Below are 23,733 nucleotides of genomic sequence, written 5' to 3'. Positions count from 1 at the left end.
CATACCGACGTTTATAATGTACTTTGAAACGTTGTATCTTCCGTTATGGTCCGTTGCCTGTTTCCAAATAGTGTTGTGCCAGCACAACATGAAGAAGAGATTACAACCATGCTAGCAGCTCTTTAAAACTGTGCTAAATGCTAAAATCAGCATGCTAAGATGTTGACAATGACAATGCTACTAAGGTGATGTCTAGCATAATGTGAACCACGTTCACCATATTAGGTAAGTGTGTTAGCATTTCCTAATTAGCATTGTGCAGTACAGCTACCGACATACCAACCAACATGGCCCTCTACGGAGCCACAACGCTAGCATGGCTAACAATTGTACGTGCGAGTGTTACTTGAGTGCACTATGAATATAGAGCTGTTTAGCATACAGAACATCATCTATTTCTACTTCGGCTTTAAGTCATGATACTCAGAGACACTTTAGAGAAATTTAAACTGGAGATTATGTCTGCAATACCCAGAAAAGGAACAGTCTTTGTCTGATGCAATTGGTATGAGTAAAGTATTTCACAGCTTTTTTCATTATACCTCTTCTACAATATTATGTGCACCAATTCAAAGCCATTTGCCAGTCCTCATCTCTGCTGAGAGAGAGATCCTGTCTGTCTTCATTGCCTCAAAAAGTTAATTTCTTCGTCACAGGCTTCATAAAACGCAAAAAAAGCTGGCACAGTGGAAAAATGATTGAACCACGCCTGTCTTCAGCAGTCACAATGATTGTTTCAGTTTTACAGCGTTAAAAAGTCATATATATGGGCAAAACATTCATCAATACTGGTAAATCACAATACATCTCATTGTTTTTGCCGGTGCTGAGTCTAAGTGATTGTTTGTTTGCACCTGAGATTTGACTTTCTTTAGTTTTGAGTTGAAAAACTTATTTCTAACAAAACGTGGAAAAGCGAGTGCTTTAAATAACTACGACAGGAAGTTGTATTGTACATTCAAAGGTGATTGTGTGATTAGTTACCTGACTTGGATGGCAGCGTCGGGCAGGATCTCCCCGTCGCAGCTCCAGCTGCTGCGGCAGGTGCTGTAGTTGCAGGTCGTTTGGGCCGAGCATATGGGACTGAAGCCTGTCTTCTTTGGACTCTCAATCGGGTCCTCTAGTGAAACCAGCTCATGGTGCCGCGGCTGGAAACGAAACTTCCTCACCCGGTGGACCTCAACAAACGAGTGGTCAAACTGGGGGAATGAGAAATAAATGAAAGAGGAGGGGAAATGAATGGAAGGATGTATGAAGGAACAGATGTGCACACAGATGGTGCAGAGGTTAAGACCGCCACTCTCCAGAAGCACTTGAAGAGTTTCATTTCAAACTGCAGGAGGCTGAGAGGGAACACAAGACTCCATCTTTGTTTTGCGCTTCACCAAGTTACATTTTGTGTAAAATTGTTTTTTGAGGAAAAAGCGCTTTAGAGTCGAATGTATTTTCAGTCTTTTTCAAGTATTTTCATGATTACTCTACTGTCGGTGTTTCCACAAGGGTGCTTCAATCAGAGGGAATTAACAAACACCATGCAGAACACAATTGCATACAAGTGATAAAGGCACACCCTGTATGCTGAAGATGGAACTTAACTTTTAAGAAAAGATCATTTTAGTACCTCAGCCTCAATCTGATGGATTAAGGTCAAACTAAAAAGTGAATCTATTATATCAATTATTTGTCTTTGGTAGATGAATCGACTAGGGTTCATCAGGCTCATTAATTTTTTATTGAGACATTTAAATGAACAAACTGTTCTAATCGTACACACAAAATAGCACTGAAAATGGACAAAGGCATCTATTCCCATTTTCAGTGCTATTCAGTGCTATTTCTCTGAAATATGAAGATCATATTGGGCAGTAAAATAATTCTTACCATGTAATTCTTCTTTAGTTTACAGGCTCCTAGTGGGTAAGGTAAAACGTTCATTTCTACTTGATTGTTTGTCATTTGAGCTGATTTTATAATAAAAAGTTAAACTACACGTAAATGTCTTCTTCTTTTCCCCAATTACGGTATAGAAAAACACCCAAGAGGAGTTTGAATGTGAAATGGAGGGAGGGAGAGAAGAGGTCAGATAAAATGGAGGTGCATGAAAACTATGTAAACAGCCGGAGTGCAGAGAAAGAAGAAAGAGAGAGATGAAAATAAATAATTTTGTCAAAGTCCCCTTTCATCTCACTCAGTGTCGCAGAAAGGTTCAGCTCTGTCCGGCGCACTTTCTTCCACTTCACGGGGTGCCACTTTCTCTCTATTCCCAACTCTTTTTTTCACCTCTTTTTTCCTTTTTCCCGTCTCTCTCTCCCTTCCTTCTCTCCCTTTCTCGCCCTCTCTCATCCCAAAAGCGGAGTGACAGCCATTTACTTCACATCAGACCCATTTTATGACTGGAGCCGCTTTGCATTCATGCTGGACTGTCTGCCTAAAAGGCTTTCTGACAAGGCCATGAATACGCTTAGTGGCTTCTCACTCCTTGTTTCTCTCCACTTGGCTGGACAGTGATGCTGATATTAAGTGAACTCTGATGCAAAGTCCCACTCACCGTACTTATATGACTACTTGTCTACCTTTCTGTGTTGCAAGTGAACTAGCAAAGACAGCCTTGATCTACAGACGCACTGCATCATGTCTTTTCAATGCAATACCACACTACGATCTGTGGTCATTAGACGGTTAATGATAATATCATTTGGTTTTCTCCATTAGAGAGATCTGACATCTCCATGAAGAAAGGCAAAAAAGGTAAAGACCCACTGGAGGCAGTACACGAGTTCATCTCAATTTATTTTATATGGGACACAAGCAAAACCCTTGGCAAGGCATTGTGGGTATACAGGCGAAGTGGGACTGACCAGGGACACAAAGAAACACAAGTTGCATAAAGTTAGATATATTTTCGTAACTGAAAGAAAGGACTACAGACACAGACAAAAACAAATAGATTCTTGGAAAAAAAACATGTACATTTTGGGAGAAAGTGCACGTGGCTTGTATACACGACGTTAGCTAATGAACAAGCTAATTGCTAGCTTGCGAGCATTGACATGCCCACCAGGACGAAGTATTGGAGGCGATGTTCGGCAATTTGGTCCCTTTCAGTGGGTCTGCGAATTAGTGTGGTCGAGCTAAATGCAAACATCAGCATGCTAACATGCTCAGATTGTCAAAGTTAGCATGCTAGTGTTTAGCACATGGCTGTATAAACAGAACTGGATTCGTTTGAGGCGGCACCCCCGTTCATTCCAATGAAAGTCGCTTGGTGGTGCATGAAGCAAACAAATGTTCGAGTTCCAAGAATAAACTTTAGGTCAAATTTTCCCTATCGTCCAGTGATCTTCCACATCCATGGGCCCATAGAGCAAGCGCAGCAGCATTTCCTCTAACCATGCCTCCCAGCCTTGGTTCTGGGGCTCATTCACATAAACGGAAGAAGCAAAATAACTCTGGATTCGGCTATTAGTGCATTTTACAGCTATTCGGACACAATGACATAAATAAGGAATATTCAAGTGTTCGAAGTGAGAAGTTGATTTACTTAAAAAAAGAAATTATCCGCAGAGTTACAGACGTGTCACACACATGCAGACGGACCATGTCCCAATGTAAGTCTATGGGGAAGAAAAGTCATTTTGGGCCCACTTTGACCTGATAATGGTGCCAGATGAAAAGTACATTTTAAAATGAAATCAGCAAAGTTATTTAAATTCATCCTGAGGGGTTTGATAATGTCTATACCAAATTCTATGGCCAATATATCCATCAAATAGTTGAGATAAAACGCACCAAGATGGTGGACTGACCAAGATTGTCATCTCTAAAATGCAAATTGTGTCTTACAGTAGATGGATACAGTTGCAGGCATTCTCTGCATTTGCGTCACTAGGCAAAGTTATTTTTTTCTAGTTTTGCAAACACATGGCTGTTGTGGTCATTTCATCTTCTATGAAAAAAAATTCTTGTTGTTAAATCCACTTGTAAAGCACTTTGTGACTAATGTCTCTGAAAAGCGCAGTATAAAAATGTTTTCCTGACTCACTTGTTGATTTGATTTTGCCGGAATACATTGGTTATTTCATTCAGTCATCTGTATGTAATGTGCTTAATTGCGACCGCGGTATTCCAAGGACACGCTTCATGTCACACAAAGCAGCAATTTCCTCAATTTGCTAAATTTCCGCTGTAATAGCAGCAGCTTGTGCTTTCTATCATTTATTTTTCTTGGTATTAAACTGTTTTCTACTGCTGAATTCTGTTCATTTTAAAGCTGCGAATACGTATCATCCCAATCTAATCATATCTTATTGATGTCCGTCCTTGTAGTCCAAACACCGGGTGCAACAGTCAAAATGTTGACCTGAGGATGTCAGTCTGAGCTCAAAACACAGTTTGCAATTGCACACTTGTACCAAGGCAGCTGTAATTACTTACAGCTTCCTTCTAGATGGGATGAACTTCCCGAGGTCCTTCCTGAGGTAATAATTACTAATCACCAGACTTCCCCTGGCAATACTTGTGCTATCCTAAAAGGGCATTAGTCTGGTATCAGCCTGTTCTCCCCTACAGCATATCCCTGATGCAGCGATAACCGGTGCCTCTCTGGACCAGGGTGGGGGTTATTTATGATACGTGGGAAGGCACCAGGGCTAAGGCATTTGAACTGAAGTGAACCATAGTTGGGAAATTGAGCCGAGTCAGCAAATGGAGGTGCTAGCACAGCAAGTGGGCAAACTCCTGCCTTCTTCTCGCTCGTTTACAGTCTTTACACACTCAATTCATCCGTGCACAGATCGAGCAACTCCTGACGATGAGAGCTGGATTCTGCAGCAAAGTGATTGATGGCAGGCTTTTTTTTTTTTTAGAAAGGATGAAATTGAAAAGTTTTGCTTTATTTTAGTGATTCCTTCACTCTCTGAAGGATCTATTTTTCTTATCCTTGCTGAATACAGATCATATAATTTAGAAATATTCTCCAGAGCATGACTCATACACCGTGTATAGACACTTACTTTAGAGGGATGAAATCATAAATTGAATAATATTCCCGGTGGGTAATACCTTAGGAAGTGCTCGTGAAGATAAATCATACACCTCCTTCACTCCTACCTGGTCTTCTTTGTTGGTGTGTCGGACAAGGTGTCTGAGGAAGGCCAGGCGGGAGCACTTCCTGACGAGGATGAGGTCTGTGGTGCCGTCAGCGAGGTGAGCGGAAGGCGAGAGGCCTTCTGGACTGCGGGGACACGCGCAGCTCATACTGGCCGCGTTAATGGCAATAAACTTTCCACGGATCACGCTCCAACCACTGCTCCCATCTGAAACAAGTCAAGAGTCAAGTTGACTTAACTGTGCATACTTCTGTTGGCCCGCTGAAGTAAAAAGTTATTCTTGTTCAATGACATTGTGATGCACCTAAAGATTGGATTTTGACCTTCGTAACCGTACACTCAACACACTTTTTAGGAGTCAAACCAATTATGGAAGCAGCCATTTTAATAAACTTGCTAATCCTGCTCATTTCAGTCCAACATACAACAGCAATTAAACACCGTCCACAAAACTCATGTTGTGTTCATGCTGGCCAAGGTTGTTTACCTACACGCTTGGCAACAAGTTTCAGTTAGTTGCAATCTGCAAACTCATTTAAATTTGACACATTGCGTCTTTTTAAGAAACATTTCAATGAAATACAGCATCCATCAAGGTTTCCAGTCTTTTATATACCTGTGGGGGCTCGGAGCTGGCAGTATCCTCCAAATAACTTAACTCACTTTAATTTAACTATACTCCACATCGGATGAAATTTGTCACGTTCACGCAATGAAATCAAGCGCTGCGGAACGACAACCCAAAGCACACAATCGCCTGCAATTGTTGTACACCTTTCTGGTCATAGTTTCTGGTTTACTTAACTCTTCTCTTTTCACTGCAGTATAAAATCCCCTCCGTCTGACATTGAAACTTTAAAATGAACAGACCTTGAGCTGCAGTGAATACACTGTACTGTAATTAATTTACAATGCAAAGCAGCGCTGCAGCATTTGCAAACCTGCCACATTAGATTTAGTTTAGAGTATTCTACCAGCTCTCTGCTATTAACTTGCACAAGCTTACTTTGTCCAGCAGTATTCGTTATTCAAATGCCAAAGCATTTATTCACAAATATGAATACAGACAAATATTGTCGTGGGGTTTCCTCTTAGATTGCCATTGAATACACGGTTGTTTCTGGTAAAGCCTTCTTCCATGGGTGGCGTTACCAAATAGAACCTGAAAAGCATCATGGTTACACGCGGTTACAAAATACAAACTCAGAACGCATCCTGAGATGTTCGACTGAAACAAATAATGTCTGCAAATTTGGTTTTGAAACGATACTGTGTGTTTTGCAAGTGCTTTACGAGTCCTTAAGCGAGAGCTCTCCGCTTGTTGCTCATCAGCAGTGATGCTGATGAGGGTCCATTAGGATCCAGATGTCTTGGCAGGAATTCTCAGAGCAGTGCTACCCTGACAATGGAGCCGAGATAGAAATATTGATGCTGAAAGTTATGTGTATTACCCTTGTCGGAGAGCTGAGCGTTGTCTGTTTTTAAAATGCAATCAAATTTAGCCAAGGAAGGGTTGACAGCATCTAAAGAGGAGGTCACATAGATAGAAGACTGATTGGATTAACCTCAAGTTTGCTTGTTATGATTGAATGCACAAGCGGCCTTTCGAATCTCAAATGACAGACGCGACGGTTGCACTTCAGAAATCACCACTCTGCTCCTCGGAGATTAGGGACTGTTTGCCGTTGATGGCGTATCAAAAGACACAGAATCACCCACGGGGCTGCCAGCGCTCGTCACCGAGGTGAGAGTCATTGGAGGAAACGGGGAGAAAAAAAAAGTGATCACAGACATCCAAACATCAGAGGGAAAATGATATGATCTCGGAAAGCAAAACGATTCATTACCCCCCCACCCTCATTTCGCATAAACAAACTTACAGAGGTGATAACGTGAACCGATGATAACAAGCCCGCAGAGTCTTCATAAAAAAAGCTGAATAAGATGAAATAAACACAATAACAAATCCAACTGTGGGTGGACTGTAGGCTCCGCACTCCAAATGAGTATTTGCTTCCTGAGGAGAAGCTGGCTCATTTGCAGAGAGAGAGAGAGAGAGAGAGAGAGAGAGAGAGAGAGAGAGAGAGAGAGAGAGAGAGAGAGAGAGAGAGAGACCCCTGCCTCATTGATTTAGCAGTTGTCTTGAGATTTCCAGCGCCAGGAAGGGAAAAACCCCAGAAAATCACAAAACAAACGGCAGCACTGGCTTGAGACAAACCACCTGTCAGAGCTGGCGAAGCCAAATTTCTTCCTGATTAGTGGGGAGTCTGTCACACATCGCACACAAACAGGTTGCGCTCTATTTTCATATTTACACAGGAACCCCCCCCCCCCCCCCCCCCCAACACACGCACACACACACACACACTCCATAAGAAGTCCCTGATAACCAGGCCAGGACAGAAAATGTTGAATTTCATATCATGACACTAATTAGAGTGGGGAGAAAAACACACACACAGCTTCTTTGCAGCTCAGATTACACACACCAGGGCGCACCAGCGCACAGGAGTCCGTATTTCATGTGTTTGTGCTGCGGCTATATCAGTGGGTTGAGAGAATTGTAGATAATGAAATGTGTGCATGTGCACCACGGTGAAGGGGGGCGCGGGAAAAACAGGAGGTGACGTTGTCCTACTCGGAGGTGAGTGGACGGACACCCGCCTCGTCCGGGGACATGTAATCTCATCAAGCAGACGCAGGGGTGGATGCGGGGAGATTTGGAAATCGATAGGCAAAAAAAATAAAAAAGGCTCCGGAGGGGCGCTGTGTCACTAAAATCAGTTTATATTTTCTTGTCGATAACTCATCAAGAATCTCATTTTCCTATGCCGCGGGAGAAAAACAACCGCAACAGACAATGGAGATATTTGAAAAAGGAGAAGTTGTTATTTACATTCAGTCCACCTCAGCTACTGCAGAATGTAAATCTCCCCTGATTTGTGTGAGAGTGACTTCAAGGGAAATGACAGCCAGCCTTGTCTTTCCTCTCAAACAGCACCCTTTAGAAATACTTATTTTCACATATCTCAGGAGTCTAGAAATGGCTTCAAAATAGGCAAACAAGCAGAGAGCGAGGCAGAGAAATGAGAAATGGGCTTTTCAGGTGTGATTAATTTGACACCTTTCGAGTATTAACCCCTAACTCCTACCTTTATCAGACTTTTCCTTCTCCTCTGACATCTCCCACTGCGTGTCTGTTGATGAGGGCTTGTGTTGACAGACGCCGCACCTGAAATATCAGCGCAACCGTGTTTTACATTCATCAACCCATCAGGGTTGCTGTGACATTCAAGGTGTTAACAAGCTTAGATGACTCATTAGGAGGGAATACATTCAGTCCACCTTAAAATAACTTGCATTGCGTTTCGCAATTTAAGGAGTCTGCAGCCAGAGAAGCCTTTCTGCTGCACAGTCATATCTCTTTTTATGGTAAAATAAGATGTCAGGAAACACGGCATATTAACGCTTTTCAGCTCCTTTCGGTTCCCATAACAAACGCAAACAATGGCTGCACAAAGCATCTAAAAAAACAAACAAAGCACTTAGTGAAGCGCTTTTTGGAAAAGACTGAATAGGCTCTCCACAATAAATCAGATGGGCTTCCTGACGACGTAAACTATCCCATTTAAGCTCTGGCAGGTGCACTGCTGCCATTGAAGTGCATCAGATAAGTTAGCACATTGTAAAAAAGCTACAGAAATGGATATCTCTGATGCTTTGTTTACCCGGATCGACACTGCAGCTTGTCCCTGGGGTCCCCTGTGTTGTTCTCAGCAGGGAGGAAAGAGATCGTGCCTTCATAGTAGTTGTGACTCAGAAAGGTTTTTACGCCTGGAACACAAACACAGTGTGGGCCACAGAATGCATGTCAATATGTTTTATTTGATGTGTTTAATTTACCCTAATCACAGCTTAAGTTCTTTAAGCGACACATCTGCATAACTAATTGGACCACTATTCCTTATCTTTCTATTCTAATTCCTCTATTCTCTGGAGGGTGTTGTAGGTTTAACTGGGTTTAAGCAAGTTTAGTGATAATGCTATAGTAAAAATAACACACAGTTGTATTTAAATGCCTTGTTGTGTTTGGTAGCCCTGGGGCCTGATTAATAATTTTTCTTTTTTTTAAAGCGTATTTAGTTCTGTGCTTGAGCCATGCTCATTTCTGCATATACAATTGAATCAAAGCTCGGTCAGGTCATGTATTATATTTGTAGAAATTCTATTTACCTCCTGACAGCACGTACTACTACTACTACTACTACTAATAATAAGCACGTCAATAATTTCATTCGGCCTGAATGATTGGGCAGGCTACCTGGTGCTAATGGTAGCCTACACTAATTAGACAAATGAGCTAATATTAGCATGCTAACATGCAACAACTAAGATGGTGTACATGGTAAAAATGAAAACTGCTTAGCATTAGGTTGTTAGCATGGTCATTGTGATGTGAGCATTCATTACAAAGCACCACTGTGCTTACATACAGCCTCACAGAGCTGCTAGCATTGCTGTTGATAATTGGTCTTGTCTTGTCGATCTCTCTTGGTTGCTACTTTTCATTAAGGATACTCAGACTTTACAATGGATATGTACTAAATATGGCATTCTGGGGACATTTTCCTTCATAAATGAGCCTGTACGTCCCAGGTTTTTGGTTAATAATTAATCTCACCATTGCAGTTGTTTGAAGCACCTTACAGTGTGCATGCGTTTAGCCTCAGTGGGAAGAAAAATCTTGGTGAGCCTTTTGGTGTTGGTGAGTCCAACTACTGAGCTACACAAACTCTTGCACTGAAACCCACAAGCTTAAGGCTGCGTGTTAGATTCATATCTTAATCCTCCAAAGTCTTGACCCGGAGCTGGACCAGCAAGCTCAGGGATGAACTCAAGGTTACCTCGCATTAAAAAGAAGCCGGTGTGAGGTCAGTGCGCCACGGGGTTTTCAGAAAAAGGTGAAAGTGTGTGGGTAGGCTTAGCCTGAAGAGTCACTCAAGTTTAGAAAATGATGGCCCTCATACCTGACAGGTCATATCTAGCAGGACCCAGCCATCGCTTCCTCTCGCTGTCTGTCAGTACATCGCTATAGAAGCCGTAGCCAAGCAACGAGACGGAGTATCTGAGAAAGATGTCATCGTGGTGAACTGAACACACGTCCATCGGCTGGGAATCCCCTGTTGAGACACACCCAGCAGAGTCATAGAAAAGCCCAAACATACACATGAACATGAAACTGAAAACCAGCTGGTGTAATAATCGCTCAAAAGGTTGTTTGTAGCTTCACACACACAACACGGATAACAGAAAATTGAATCGGCATGCCACCCCGACACATAGTGTGCTGTAAGTCTTCCGTGAGTCTTTCAATTACTAACTCACCCACAATGATGTGTAAAGCAGAAGTAACTGGATCGTTGCTTCCCACTGTGGCAAAGCAGATACAATCAGTGGACCCTGTTGGATAAGAGACACACAGGTCGATGGTCAGCCGTTACAGCCCCTGTACAGACAGGTTAAAGACACTGTGATGTGAGAAAAAAAAAAATACAGAGTCAAAATGTCATGAGTTTGGTGATAAACCAAAGAATTGGACAAATTAGATAGGTGGCCTGCAGATTATTCGGTCAATAGTTAAGACATTTCACTACAAACCATAAGAGGGAAAGTTGTATGATACATTGTGGGGGAACCATGAATCTGTAATAAAAACAGATACAGTTATGTTGAGAGGCTCTATCGGCAGGTAAAGCTGCAAAGCTGTATTTAACATGTGTACACCTCTTATTCATAGTTCAAATCTGAATATATATCGCCCTTTGGTGGAGTTACATGTCTTTCAAAGCTGCAACCTTGTACCAAGAATTCAGTGGGATGATTTTATTAAGCAGAAGTAAGAAGACGTCTCAGTTAAGTGAACTAATAGGATAGCTCCGGGCCCCGGGCTATCATCAACGCTCTTCAGCCAACAAATGAAGGATAAGACGCATTCCCCTGCCTTGAGAAAAACGTAGAGCTTGATATTAAATCTTTCAACTTGAGAGGTAATAAGGCTCCATCTCTCTTCCTGCGCCACATGGTGTAATTTCAGACCTATCTGCCCAACTTTGATCATCTTCAAGTGATGAAATGGACCCACTGCCACTGATAAAAGACAGAGAGAGGGAGGGAGGGAGGAGAGTAGCGAGTGAAATCTAACTAGTGGTGTTTTGAGAGGGCTCACAGAAGTGTGACAGAGGAGATCAGGTCTATCATTCAGTGGTGGACACACAGATGAGTATGAAGATGAGCTCCCTCTGTCGCTGCCTCTGACTTTCTCCTGCACTTTCTATGAATATCACTTATCTGGCCTTTGCTTCCTCTCCCCCCCCCCCGAGCTTCATGATCACATCCGAACACTTTCAAATTGCTCCCGGCAGCGCTACAATGCCTGCTATTTTGCAGAGCGCTAAAAACAGCGGTGACACACGACTTCTCTAAAGCTACCCAGTAAAAGCCAACTGACTTTGAATGGATATAAGTGGCGCACACAGATGTTCAATGACGTTCAGCCCTCAGATGTTCAATGTTTTATTCCCCTTAAGTTACTCAACCGCATGTAGCCTGTTGGCATATTCAGAGGAGAGAGCATAAACTGTCAGAAGGCATACCCTCAGCGGAGAAGCTCCAGTTTTTATCTGCAATTCCCCCAAAACTGTCTCGCCAGTAAGATCATCTAGGCAGTGAAATCATCTTCATCTCAGGGACAACAATGGAGTCGAGATGCTTTTTAGTGCTGCCCCCAAAAAAAGAGGATATCTTTGCTGTTTGAATCCTCAGCACATTAATATATTTATAGCTGCACATGAGACTGTGTCTTATAACGACAAGAGTGAACCCTTTGGAACTAGACAAGTGGACCTTTGAACAACTTATCATTTCAATTTTTTTTTTATCAAAATAAGCTACTTTCAATGTTTCAGGTAGTGCCGGGAGTACAGTCAGAAAACATCTGACAGAACAAGCATTTGTGGGTATGACAGCTCGATGACAAGGCCAGAAATGAGATCACGACTCTAAATTTGAACCTTGGCATCGAGGGCTTTGATATCTTACCGACACGTTAACATGACTTTGACAGCAATATTGATAAAATCATGAATGGCAGCCAGGTGGCTGATACACTCCTCCATAATGGTGTAGAAGCATAGATCTAAAAAGTACACATCTTATGGCTTTTATAGCAAAAAGCTCAACGTCAGCTATTTTTCTCTTTTTAGACACTTTACATTTTCACCATTATCTGAGATCCGCTTAAAAAAAAAAAAAAAAAAGGTTACAACTGTTTTACAATCAAGGGACATTCTTGACTGACAAAGTTGAGATCTTTTTTCTGAAGTAATTTTATATACCTTTATTAGAGCGACAGTAGAACAATGCCGAAGCACATAGAGAGATGGGGAATGACACCTGGCTGTAAATCGTGGTTTACGGTCAGTACTTTCTGACATCCCTACCTTGTCTGTAGCTCTCATCCCCCAGCCTGGGTAAACAACTTCCCATAACAGCTGGGCAATGCAGTTTTTTTTCCGCAAATGTTCCTCAAACAGGAGTAGACAGTGCATTTGTTAGGGACTACTTTCAACTGCGGATTAATACATATTTAGTGCTCTAGGACGTATTTCAGCAGAACAGTGTTCCAAGATTGCCTTGGTCACTGTAGGCTTTGCTTAACTCTTGATGCAAAGCAAACCAGAGGACAATTAGCCAATAAGGTCCTTGCATTGCATGAATGGCATCCCAATTACATTTCAAAACATCTTTTGAACTATATCTTCTTGAGAGCTTTCATCCCTTCAGCCCTGAGTTTTTACTAACAGCTTAACGTTATTGAGCTGAAGTGTCGTGACAAGATGTACTTCATACAGCTATAGTATGAAAAGATTACATTATCTAAAATTGCATTTCATTTGTAGTCGTGAAAAGGCAAAACAACCGAGTCAACACATCCCAAACTATGATTGTAATTGGCCTTAAAATAATTGACTGTGTCCCCAGCTGATTTTTAAACCCCTCTGCTATTACCATCAAGCTGTGTCTCCGTGCACTGTGTGTTTCTATCCTCATGAAAATGACAGTGATTTCAAAATGTCACACAGCACGTTTCCATTCATGGCACTTGGAAAGATTGACCCTCCGCAGGCCCCCGGCGGGACCCCCTGCCCTGTTGCCATAGAGATTCTCTTATGTAACTCAGCAACCCCCGGATCAGCAGGAACTGAAGCTCTTCAATATTGAAATCAATAACAGTTCTGTTAAGTGAGATTTTTATGTCTCTGACTCTAGAAACTCGACATCCATCATGCAACACTTATCATGACAAAACACATAAACACTATCCATTAAAGTATCTGAAGCTGTGCTCGAAAGGGGGCCCGATACTTTGGCACTTCTACATTTTAGTCTTTGGAGTACCTTGACTTTTTCACAATATGCCGGTACTCAGCCCGCTCCATATCAGGTTGTCTGGGAGATCCATAATGGTGATTAATAACGGCACAGCGCCAGCGTTTGTGCGCCGCATCTCATAGCCGTAAAGACATTACAAACCCTTGAACGAGGGGGCTGGAGTTAATCGACACAACATTCACGTCCTTTTTGTGAAATAATTAGTGAACTTTGTGAATATATATAATAAATAAAATGCTATTTTAAAGTTTTCAGAGTCTGCTAATATATTTTATTCACAATAGAGATTCAGAATGTGTCTCTTTATCCTGCTGCATAATATGTACGAGCATCTTGAGAGGGACTCTGCTCCTAAAACCGGATGAATAGCTCACGATGGAGAGAGCTTTTCAACATTTATAAACATTTTTCAACTTTTGACAGCTGAGAGTGACCTGGTGTAAAACTCTGGGCTTTCAGCTGTTGACCATGCCTCATGTGTAGGTGGAGAGAGAAGAGAGTCATGGTGAAAGTGGAGCAAGAGTTTTTCCATTTGAGAAGAAGTCAGAGTTGTTTGCTATAGGCAAATTATAAGGTGGCTTGCCAGCATTACATTATGTTCTAGGCTGGTGCTGAAGATAAGTGGTGTTTTTTTAATCCTTTTAAAGCTTTTAACAAAACTAGATAAACACCAAAGTGAAATTCCTTTAATATGACATTCAGAGATCATTATCCCCAAAACCATTCCTGACACGCTGCTGTTTCCAAACCCTGTAAATGTTTTAATGTGATATAATGACCAAAGCTCACCAGCAGGAATGATCCCTATGCGTAGAGAACACGGCACCAACTCCGCATCTGGTTGGTTCTGGTCCACGCCGTTGTCTGTTTGGATCCTGGTGACCAACCCTTGCAGGATCTCACTGAGCATCCCATCTCCACCCACACACACCACCCTGGACGGACAAATGACATCAACGATGTACACGAGTTATCTGTTGAACATTGGAATATTGTTCAAAGCCTAGGCGGACGCTGAGGAGTTCCATTACATGTGCGGATTTAAGAACACTACAACAATAGCCAGAAGAGCTTGACAACAATAACAGTGGGCAGCAGGTGTAACTGTGAAAGCATTCGCTAAATAAGAATATCACACTGTGCCATCCAGCATTCCATCTTTTGTAAAGTCTGGATATAAACCTTGCTGAAATGGACCTATGAATTATATAAACTGCAGAGGAAAAGCATAATGGACTCTAACCATGATGTGCTGGACTGAATATCTGATGAATAGAAGCTGGAGACGGCGGAGCACTCGGCAGAAAGAACCTTTCATGTTATTGATGACCTGTATGTTCGGCTATCAGCTGCATTTTACCCTTTGCTCACGGTCGTGAGCTGCATAATGTACAACTGTGGAAAACATAAACTTATGTGGCTTATGTGACTGATTTGTACATTTAGATTTATCGTAGAGTTATTTATTGTAAGTGATTCTAGAGAATAGAATCGGCTACATTTCTAAAATGATCATAAAGTGTGGAAATTCTAATGCGCGTTCTCAGTGGCATCTGTTTTATTGCCTTTAGATCTGAACTGCTGCTTTTGCTTCAGTTGACCACTTGATTTGAATTGAATGTCTAAAGCGTTGAGTAATCATACCGGGGTAAAAGATCTCTCTGAAAGGACCTTTTGTGTTGCTCCAGGCACTGTAAATCCTCCACTTCCCATTCTGCTCAAGGCGCACCACAGGGATCTGTCCTGGGTCCTTAACTATCCTCTGTTTACAAGCTACCTTTAGGTCAAATAGTTCAAGCGAGTCGTATCAAATTCCGTTTTTATGCCGATGGCGATTAAATCTGTTTTACATTGATTCAAAGCATTTCTTGGAATATAGATAACAAAGCACACTAAAACCCCTAAGTCTTAACCCCTTATTAACAGCACTTTGAAAAGGGCTGTATGAGGGTTAAGACTTGATTTTACACGAGGAAAGTAAAGTGATTTCCCTTTTCTGTTGTAAAACTGAAACTGGTCCTCACAAGGATATAATATATAATGCACACACACACACACACACACACACACACACACACACACACTCTCTCTTTGAATTACCTTTCCCGAGGTTTCTTGCTTCGAGTCCTTGTCTTTAAACATTAAATATCTTTGCAGAAATCTCTGCGTCTTATTGCCTTGACATTTTTCATAGGCAACCATGGTGCCGAGACGATAAATCCTAATCACTTAAGTGGTCCACTGACTTTTTCTCTCCATTAGCTCCTCCATTAGGTTCAAATTTGTGGTTTTGCGTGAAACAATTATCAAATGGATTACCGTGGATTTAGGTACATACATTCATATTCCCCTCGGCATGAATTATAATCACTTTCGTGATCTTTTAACTTTTTCTTTAGCGCCCTCATCAGGTCAGAATGTTAACTTGGGACACACTTAGAGGTTGAAGGAAAAAATCCTAACAGGAAGGATAAAAACAGTGTCTCTTTGTTACCCTACTAGCATGTTTATTCATGCTGTAAGGTAACCCTGATCTAATGTAGCACTGATGAAAAGTCACGCCAGGTTACAGAGATCCAACTCTGTTCAAGGTTCTCTGTACAGTATTTAGAGTATTAATATAGCATCAAACAACTATTTACTATGTAAAGACATAGTGGAGTAATGGTTACCTAAGCAGAGAATGAAGTCACACTTCCTGTGTGTGTGTGTGTTAGTGTAAGTGCATGTGAGCGTGCCTCATTGGCTAGCTCATGGGCGCCGCAGAAGGCGCAAACGTAGCGCCCACCCTCCAGTTCCCCCTCAGGCATACGCTGTTTGCTCTGTCAGCACTGTTGCCCGTTGTTTGCACTGTTAGCGCTGTTAGCGCCGTAAGCTGCTAACCACCGCCTCAGCCGTCGGCATGTCGGGAGCCGTGTGAGCGCTAGATAGGCTCTGAATTTCTTATAGAGCACCTCCAAGTGGCGAGGAACACACCGGGCTTTGCCTCAGTGATTACAATCTGACACAGCACAGATTACAGCACAACACGACCTCATAACAAGCTCCGAATGTGCGGTAATACATTGATACACATGGCGATACACAGCTCATGGCAGAGTCTCCCGAAGGCTGTGTTACAATATTAACAGACAAGAGTAAACTCCTGTCACAGTGAAGAACCGGTGTTGAAAGCCTGAAAGCAGAAGCTGCCCTGCTTGAGCACTCACCCGTCATATTTATCTAGATTGGCCTCGGTTTTCAAGTGGTCCCTGGCATGATTGGCCCGCTCTGTAACTATGGAAACAAATCAAACGGCAAGTGTTAGTGCAACTTCAATTAAAGGGAACGTACTGACAAAACAATAGAGTATTTGTGGCCTGACGAGCGTTTTGAAATACAGGACAAGGAAAAGCTTTGCACTTTTGAAAACAGTCCCTGGAAACCCGTCATGCAGATTAATGCTAAGAGTGGCTCAAAACAACCTAATTCAGCTATTTATATATTAGCCTGCAAAATGAGTCTCAATATTTCAACAGTAAAATCTGTTTTCCCGGAATAATAACGACAGCAATGCAATCCTGCCATTCACAGTTGCTGTAGGAAGCCCGGAGTGACCATCAATACCGCAAGACTATGTGTAGCCGTTGCAAACACTTATTGAATAATAGATGTGTTTTGGATACCCAAGCTTATCAACTATCACAGCTTCCATTAAGGTGGAGGCAAGATTAATGGCACTATCAGCCAAATCATATCCTTGCAAGCCTCTTCGGCCCCTCGGAGAGGCCACAGTGGCAGCGGAGATCTATATACAGCGGCCACCGAGACTCATTTTTGATTTAAATGTTGAGGAGCGCTGCTGATAGGGACCCACCAATCACGTCGGCGGAGATGCAGGCGCGGCCAAACAGTGGAGCCACCTTCTGCTCGTAAATGCGCCTCCCGCGCTGCTTTCCCCCGAAGGGATTGATGTACACCAGAAGGCTCTTCGGTCGGCTGGCTGCAAAGTGAGGGAGGGGTATGAGATAGTCATTAAAAAGGTTCAGCATATACCTTTTTTTTGTTTTTTTCTACAACTGTGTCACTGACAAACAGCTTGATGAAGTTTTCATTAACCAGAGACCTTTCTCAAAACGCTCAGTCAAACTGACTGGTGCCCGCAACACGCCTCTCAAGAAATAAATGGTGTGTCTACCGACTATGGGAGGAGTGTGAAGCAATTCAGAGGTGCTGCATCATTCGGTGATAAACCCACAGAGTGCCGCGATGGAGAATACTAAATGGCTTGTTTATGGCTGCTGTGGAAGACTGCGTTTAGGACAACAAACTGAGATACAGCAGCTGCTCCAATTGGAAATGAATGGATTGGGATCGGGAGTTAAATGAGCACTAAGAAATATAGGGCGCAATATTTGTTTGGCAATAAGACAAAAGTTCCATTAGATTACATAAATGGATTGTCAATGGGGGATGTAAAGGTGCACTGTGGAGGAGACTAACACTATTGAACACACTAGAGCTTCATCTTCACAATGGATGTAGTTAATTTTCTTGAATTGATTCATCCTGCCAGGCAAAGTGGGGCCAAGTAAGCCGCTTCAAATGGACTAAACCCATCTTACGCTCTAATTTCCACATGCTAGTTACACACTAAATCCTGAAGATCTCAAACGTAAAATCACTTTGCAATCACATTACACATGTAGAGCGCTGTATTTTGCACTCAACCAGGTCAACAATGTAATAAAGCTCAATGTGTAGTGACTGATGGTGTAATAATAACCTTTTTCCAGGTCATGTAATGTGTTAATTGATCATTGGAAAACGTGTTAAATTGCTCACATCTGTAAAGATTTTGATGGATGATGCGCTGTTGTTCCGTCATGCAGTCTTGCATGTTAACATGCAGGAGAGAGAAATAAAGATTCCCCGGAGCACATCTGGACAGTAAGCTGGATGCAAATAATACAAACGCTTCTTGTGCAAGCCAGCCAAAGATATTTTTAGTACACTCTTTTAAAGTTTGTAAAACCACCATTTATATGTTTTATCAGACTATTGGTTATTGCTGGCTCCATTCTTTACGTCTGTGCCTGTGAGGTACTATCTAGAAGAGAAATGCAGGAGGCCAACCTGTATTGTCGGTTTGCCTCTGGGCTCTCCTGAGGGGCATTGAATCTACTGTAAAGAATGAAGTGGGGGTGTTTTTTTATGAACAATAATGCACACTTTACTTACAGTCTGGTTAAGGAGCAGAAGAGCTCATTTAGCAATATGTCCAGTCTGGAATGCTTTAATGATCTACCGTTTGGTCCAAAACGTAAATATAAGCTGAATATACAGTTTCTTGGTCTTTGTGATATTAATCTGGAAAATTATTTCCGTCCTTTCCCTTTTGTTTGCCTCAAACACTATCGATATACCTCACAATAAAAGCATCCTTTAGAGAATCTCAGGGTTTCAGGGGTTTTCCTTGGGCGTTACAGTGACTTATGTTACGTACTGTATGGTGGTGTCGCGATGAAGTAGTCCATAAACCACTCAGAAAAAAAGATTGTATTCCATATCCCCTGTGGCCATTGCTGACAGCTATTGAAATAGCTTGAGAGATAAAAAAAAGCCTGGTCCTCACAGAACACCCGCTCTCTCCATGCAGAATAAACTGTGCGGCACAAAATCTTACAGTCCAATCTTAAAGCCGTTTCGCACCAAGCACGGATTTTCAAAAATATGGCACGGAAATTCATGAAAACTGGATTTGTGGGTTCTTATAAATGTTTGCAAACCCCTGCGGGTCATCAACGTATAAATAACTGTTCCAAGTTATGCCATACCTCCAGCTATAGCTCCAGGTAGCTCGCTGCCACACTGGGGTAACGTCTTATACATTTTTTTCAACACCCGACATTGCACGAGAAACACAAGATATGTTATATTGTGGTTAAGGAACAGGGCTAGTCAAGACAGCTATAGCATTAGAATCAAATTTGGGGTCCGATTAGTTTATGTATTGTGTAGCCAAACAGACAGACTCTGCCTGGATAGGTTTTTGTCGTGTGGAGTGGACATGAGCACTAAATATGGGGTATTTTTGTGATGAAAATGGAACACGGCAATACAAATAATTCCCACTGGACATTTTTGCATCAAACTCTTGAGAAACAGCTTTTAACCTGACAAACTTAAAGGAGCAGTGTGTAGGATTTTAGTGGCATCTAGTTGCAACAAACTGAATAGCTCTCTGCTCCGCCTTCCATTTCCAAGTGTGTGGGAGAACTACGGTGGCTGTAATGTAAAAAGGTTTTTGCTTTTGTTTGGTTTGTCCATTCCAGGCTACTGTAGAAACATGGCAGGCCAACATGACGGAATCCATGAAGAAGACCCGCTCCCTATGTGACACAAACGGCTCATTCTAAGTGTACGGAAACATAACGTTTCTTAGTTTCAGGTGATTATCCACGAATAAAAACTAATATTACATTCAATATCTGCTAATAAATTCGCCTAAATCCTAAACACTGTCCCTTTAAATCTAGTACTCTGCATTTATCCTAGTGCTTACTAAGCCAGATTCCTAATACGTGAAACTTTTATGGTGCATTGTCCATAAAATGATTCTGATAACATTGAGAAGCTCTGAGTGAGTTCAAAGTACATTCCTACATCTGTCAGGGAACATCATTAAACAGTACATACCGAGTAATGACAGTTGCTCATTGATAACTTGGATCCACCGCGCGCAGAGGCCCTCGCTGGCAGAGTGGAAGGTGACATCACTACACCGCCACTGGTGCCGCCTCGTTCTTCTAACGTAGGAAACTGTAGAGGAGCAAGAACAGAAGGAACAGAGCGCTTGCTGTATTATGATTGTTTATATTTGTCATAGGTAAAAATGTTAGTGTGTTCATTACCAGCTGGCTTTGCTAAGTTGCAGACATGGCCTGAGACTGAGAATGAACCCTGGCTTTATCCTTGAAGCCAATCAGATGTGTGCATGAGGAAGAAATGAGTGCATATGAGAGTTATGTAAAACTGGTCTCTGCTGATAGTCAGAGAAATAGAAGAGTCATATAATATCCTGCTCTGAACATTACTGAAATATTTACGTTAAGGAGCAAAAGAAGAAGAAGAAGAAGAAAAAAAAATCACTCGCTAAGCACTTTGACAGCCGATTCACTCACTAAGCACTTCAAAGTCAAATGATCACACTAAGCATTATTTTCATCAGATAGGGAAGTTAACTTTTCAGGCAAGTTCTTCCGACCTCGTGCTCGCGGTGGGGTAAAGCACAGAGAGACGTTTAGGAGTGCGTGTAAAGAATCATCCTTTTAATAAGTTACATAATCAGGATGGAACTGACGGGACGTGTCTTTGAAGCCAAGTTTCCACGGATCGTGGGAATGCAGTCGTGTCAGACTCGACACACTCTAACGCCAGTAAAAGCTCACATTAGCGAGGTAATTTTTAACATTTGGCTGCGATAAATAATGTAAATCCGATCTTGTTTGGATATAATCTAATGGCTCAAAATTAAGCATTAGCCCAGAAGTCACTGGCATGCTGCCATCTTAGACCCAGTCGGCTAAGCTGCGAGGGACTCTCTTGTTAATGCATTACTTTCAGACTGTGGAGCTGTCGACGGGCTTATTTCCCGTGTCAGATCACTTGTGATTGGTGGAGCTGACGACTGGCTTTTGGCACACTTACTCAAAATGTAACTGCGATGTGGCATTGACCTGCTATAGTGAAATGAAAGTGACAGGGATCAAAAACTGGCTTCAGGCAACTTTGTTGGAGGGAACAAAAGACACTATCTATTTCTTAGAGCAGCAGCTCAGCTACTAAGTGTTGCACTTGTGAGAGACAGATTGAAAATGGCTTAGATATCCTATCTAAGCCATCTATCTAAAAGCACTGGATCCTACACTTCCTATAATGCAACTGAGTCCTCCAGAGCCACAATAAAGAAATCATACAACCGTTTTCAGAGGCTGAGTAGCGTACTCACCGTGACCAGCAAATTGACGTTGACGTGTAAAATCAGTGGAATGTCCCTTTAGAGTGTGATTATGAGTGTAGGTTTGATACCTGTGAATGCATGCGGGTACAGCTGGGAGTGCTGCTTTGCCTTTTTCTGACTCCTCCTGGTCTCTGCGTTGTCTTGATCATCCTTGGTGTCGAGGACAGCCACTATTTCACACACCTGAACAGCATGGCTGTGTGCTGGAGAGACATGAATAAATGCATGTTTTACTCAACTGCATTACACAACAATAACCGGTGCATGATGCTCTTCTGATGGAACGGTTAGTCTGTGTAATACATTCTCTGATGTATATACACACATTTTTGACAAACCAAAGCAATTGTGGAAGTGACTATTTGACATATTGCCCAAACATCATTCATCATTTTTGTGAAGATCATTAAAACTGCAATAATCAATATTTTTATCAATTTGCAATGGATCACATGACCAAAGGGGTCACTTATAGAGACAACGCCACAAAGAAGTATCACCCAACTCAGTAGTTCCCCTCATTCATTCCAGATCATTGTTTTGCTTTTACGGCCCATAACTTCTACTGTTTATTGTTTCTGCTCAGTGTCGTCGAACTCATCAGCCTCATTTCCAGATGTAGCCGGCAGCTGTTTCAGGGAAGAAGCTCCCATGCAAACCCGCTACACGCTTCCTGCCCAGCACCACATGGCACACAGGCAATGTTAGCAACCAGCTGATGAAGTTGAACATTTAGCAGCTTAAGAGCCGGGCATTTCCCTCGGGAGTTGGTGGAGGTCAAAAACAGAGCTAAAAGTAGAGTGAATATTGGGTTAACATTCATCAAATGAATGCAAATGTGCATGTGTAAACAGGCAAATGTTTGCTAACAAGTAAGGAAATGAAGGTTTAAGTAAGTCTAGGTTCCCCCTTTAAAATGAAGGCAGCTTCATCCATATCTTATGACCTTAGAATGGCTTACCATTTATTTCACAAAAGGAGTAACAGCCATATCCCAAGAGAGCTGCTGTGTGTTTGGGAAGGAACTGAATCTTCTTGTTCTTTTTTCCTCCCCCCCCCGGGGGGAACGGGCTTCAGTCTGCTAGTTTGAAAATTATGTGGGATGAAAGACTTTGGCTGTGTTTGAATGGTTTACAGAATTAGTCGAGTATGGTGTGATCTGGTACCTCCTTGGCAGTGAAGAGATTAGGTTGGGTCAGTTGCCTTAAAGGGCTGCTAAGTCACATCAAAGGATTTAATGGGTATTAAATTACTGTGTTTGAAAGGCAGAGATTGGGAAAATAAAAGGGAGTTACTGGGAAATGGTTTCCTTTCGCATCCATACTGGTAAGTGTAGACAAGCTGGTCTGAGTATGAAACAGAGTGGCCAGGGGAAATCCAAATAAAAGCAAAGAAATCATGACATAGGAAGGGGCAACTCAATGCTGTTTTACTCTACATCTCACAATAATAACATATATGATTTCCCTTGGGAACCATTTCTATATTTTAACTCAGAAATTGTGAGCATTCAAGCACAAAAAATGGCGACGCTACTCACGGAAAACAAATTCAAAAGTGCACTTTTGTGCAAGGAAAAGGGCAATATTACTTTCAATGAGTTTAACTGACCTCTTCAACTGCATCACATACAGGCCTCACAGTCTCTCCTACGAATGTATTCAGCCGATATGGTGAAAATGGATGGCAGGGAGGCACGACATATTATTTCTCTCCCGGGACTCTGAGGGAATAGGATTTCATTTCTTTCTCAAATAAAGATGATGCGCCATGCAGGCATGAATAACTTTATAGCCATCGATATTCACACTTTGACAAATAGGAAGAGTTATGGCCATGTGTGTAATAGCTTTATTTTGGAAAAAAAAGAATAAAAAGAACGAGGAGGTATTCCAAATATGGCACGTATAGTGCTCTGCCGAAGGGATTGTTGGGTGTTGCGTTAACATATATTATGGATTACTGAAAGTTACTGACTAACACATTCCATCCATTTTCGAAACATGTTTTAGCATTTACCATTAATTCCCACTTTGTGGCTGCTGGTCAGAAAAAAAAGATACATAAGCTTGCTTTAAAGCTTTCCCTTGGGTACTATTTTCTCACAGCAGGTGTTCTGGTTTGTCATATTAAGAAAAGCCAACTAAAAACATTAATTGTGACGGTTCTATT

The 23,733-nt window shown here is 42.0% G+C and overlaps 1 protein-coding gene across 2 annotated transcripts in view; it reads right to left on the bottom strand.

Annotated features, from left to right (window-relative positions):
* cerk (ceramide kinase) overlaps nt 1–23,733 on the bottom strand; it is a 37,652-nt gene that overhangs the window by 3,750 nt on the left and 10,169 nt on the right. The window contains exons 2-12 of one of the 2 annotated variants that reach the window (XM_076111362.1): nt 21,630–21,764; nt 20,238–20,360; nt 17,416–17,541; nt 16,769–16,835; nt 14,349–14,494; nt 10,494–10,568; nt 10,136–10,288; nt 8,837–8,942; nt 8,261–8,340; nt 5,110–5,315; nt 985–1,199 (exon numbers count right to left, since the gene is read on the bottom strand). In XM_076111362.1, the coding sequence (XP_075967477.1) occupies nt 985–1,199; nt 5,110–5,315; nt 8,261–8,340; nt 8,837–8,942; nt 10,136–10,288; nt 10,494–10,568; nt 14,349–14,494; nt 16,769–16,835; nt 17,416–17,541; nt 20,238–20,360; nt 21,630–21,764 (1,432 nt within the window). Of the gene's footprint in view, nt 1–984; nt 2,854–5,109; nt 5,316–8,260; nt 8,341–8,836; nt 8,943–10,135; nt 10,289–10,493; nt 10,569–14,348; nt 14,495–16,768; nt 16,836–17,415; nt 17,542–20,237; nt 20,361–21,629; nt 21,765–23,733 lie in introns of those variants that run through there. The other variant, XM_076111363.1, reaches the window with a different exon arrangement.

Source organism: Anarhichas minor, unplaced genomic scaffold (genome assembly GCF_050575085.1).
Source record: "Anarhichas minor isolate MPS153535 unplaced genomic scaffold, ASM5057508v1 ptg000045l, whole genome shotgun sequence".
NCBI classification, from domain to species: Eukaryota; Metazoa; Chordata; class Actinopteri; order Perciformes; family Anarhichadidae; genus Anarhichas; species Anarhichas minor.
The sequence above is the reverse complement of the archived record's forward strand: the minus strand, read 5'-3'. Positions and strand labels throughout refer to the sequence as shown.